The sequence below is a fragment of the Apis dorsata genome, unplaced genomic scaffold (assembly GCF_000469605.1).
Source record: "Apis dorsata unplaced genomic scaffold, Apis dorsata 1.3 scaffold_227, whole genome shotgun sequence".
Taxonomy (NCBI): domain Eukaryota; kingdom Metazoa; phylum Arthropoda; class Insecta; order Hymenoptera; family Apidae; genus Apis; species Apis dorsata.
In genome coordinates, this window is record NW_006263509.1 from 223,098 (window position 1) to 223,480 (window position 383).

The 383-nt window shown below is 43.3% G+C and overlaps 1 protein-coding gene across 11 annotated transcripts in view; it reads left to right on the top strand.

Moving 5' to 3' along the window:
• The window catches only part of LOC102680620 (rho GTPase-activating protein 32), a 28,407-nt gene that overhangs the window by 20,852 nt on the left and 7,172 nt on the right, over positions 1-383 (top strand). For all 11 annotated transcript variants that reach the window (XR_004150489.1, XM_006615575.2, XM_031510462.1 and 8 more), the window contains one exon: positions 36-366. Coding sequence is in view for 10 of the 11 variants with exons in the window: in XM_006615575.2 (XP_006615638.1) it covers positions 36-366 (331 nt within the window). In the remaining variant the exon portion in view is untranslated. The remainder of the gene's footprint in view (positions 1-35; positions 367-383) is intronic.

Here is a 383-nt window from a genome sequence, read left to right on the forward strand (position 1 = left end):
GATGGATTTAACGAAGAAAAATTAATCTATTTCAGGTTGGAGATATGATTTCGGTGATAGATATGCCCCCTCCAGGGGAGAGTACATGGTGGCGTGGGAAGCACGGATTTGCAGTCGGTTTTTTCCCGGCCGAATGTGTGGCTGTGATCGGGGATAAAGTGCCACGGCATCTCACCGTGTCGACGACAGTTAGATCAAAGTTACCCGTGAAACCGGTGCTCAGAAAGCACGGGAAGCTAATCGCCTTTTTCAGATCGTTTATATTGAATAGACCGTCTAGAAGACGATTGAAGCAGTCAGGAATTCTTAAGGAACGTGTATTTGGTTGTGATTTAGGGGAACATCTTTTAAATTCTGGTCAAGATGGTATATATATATATATA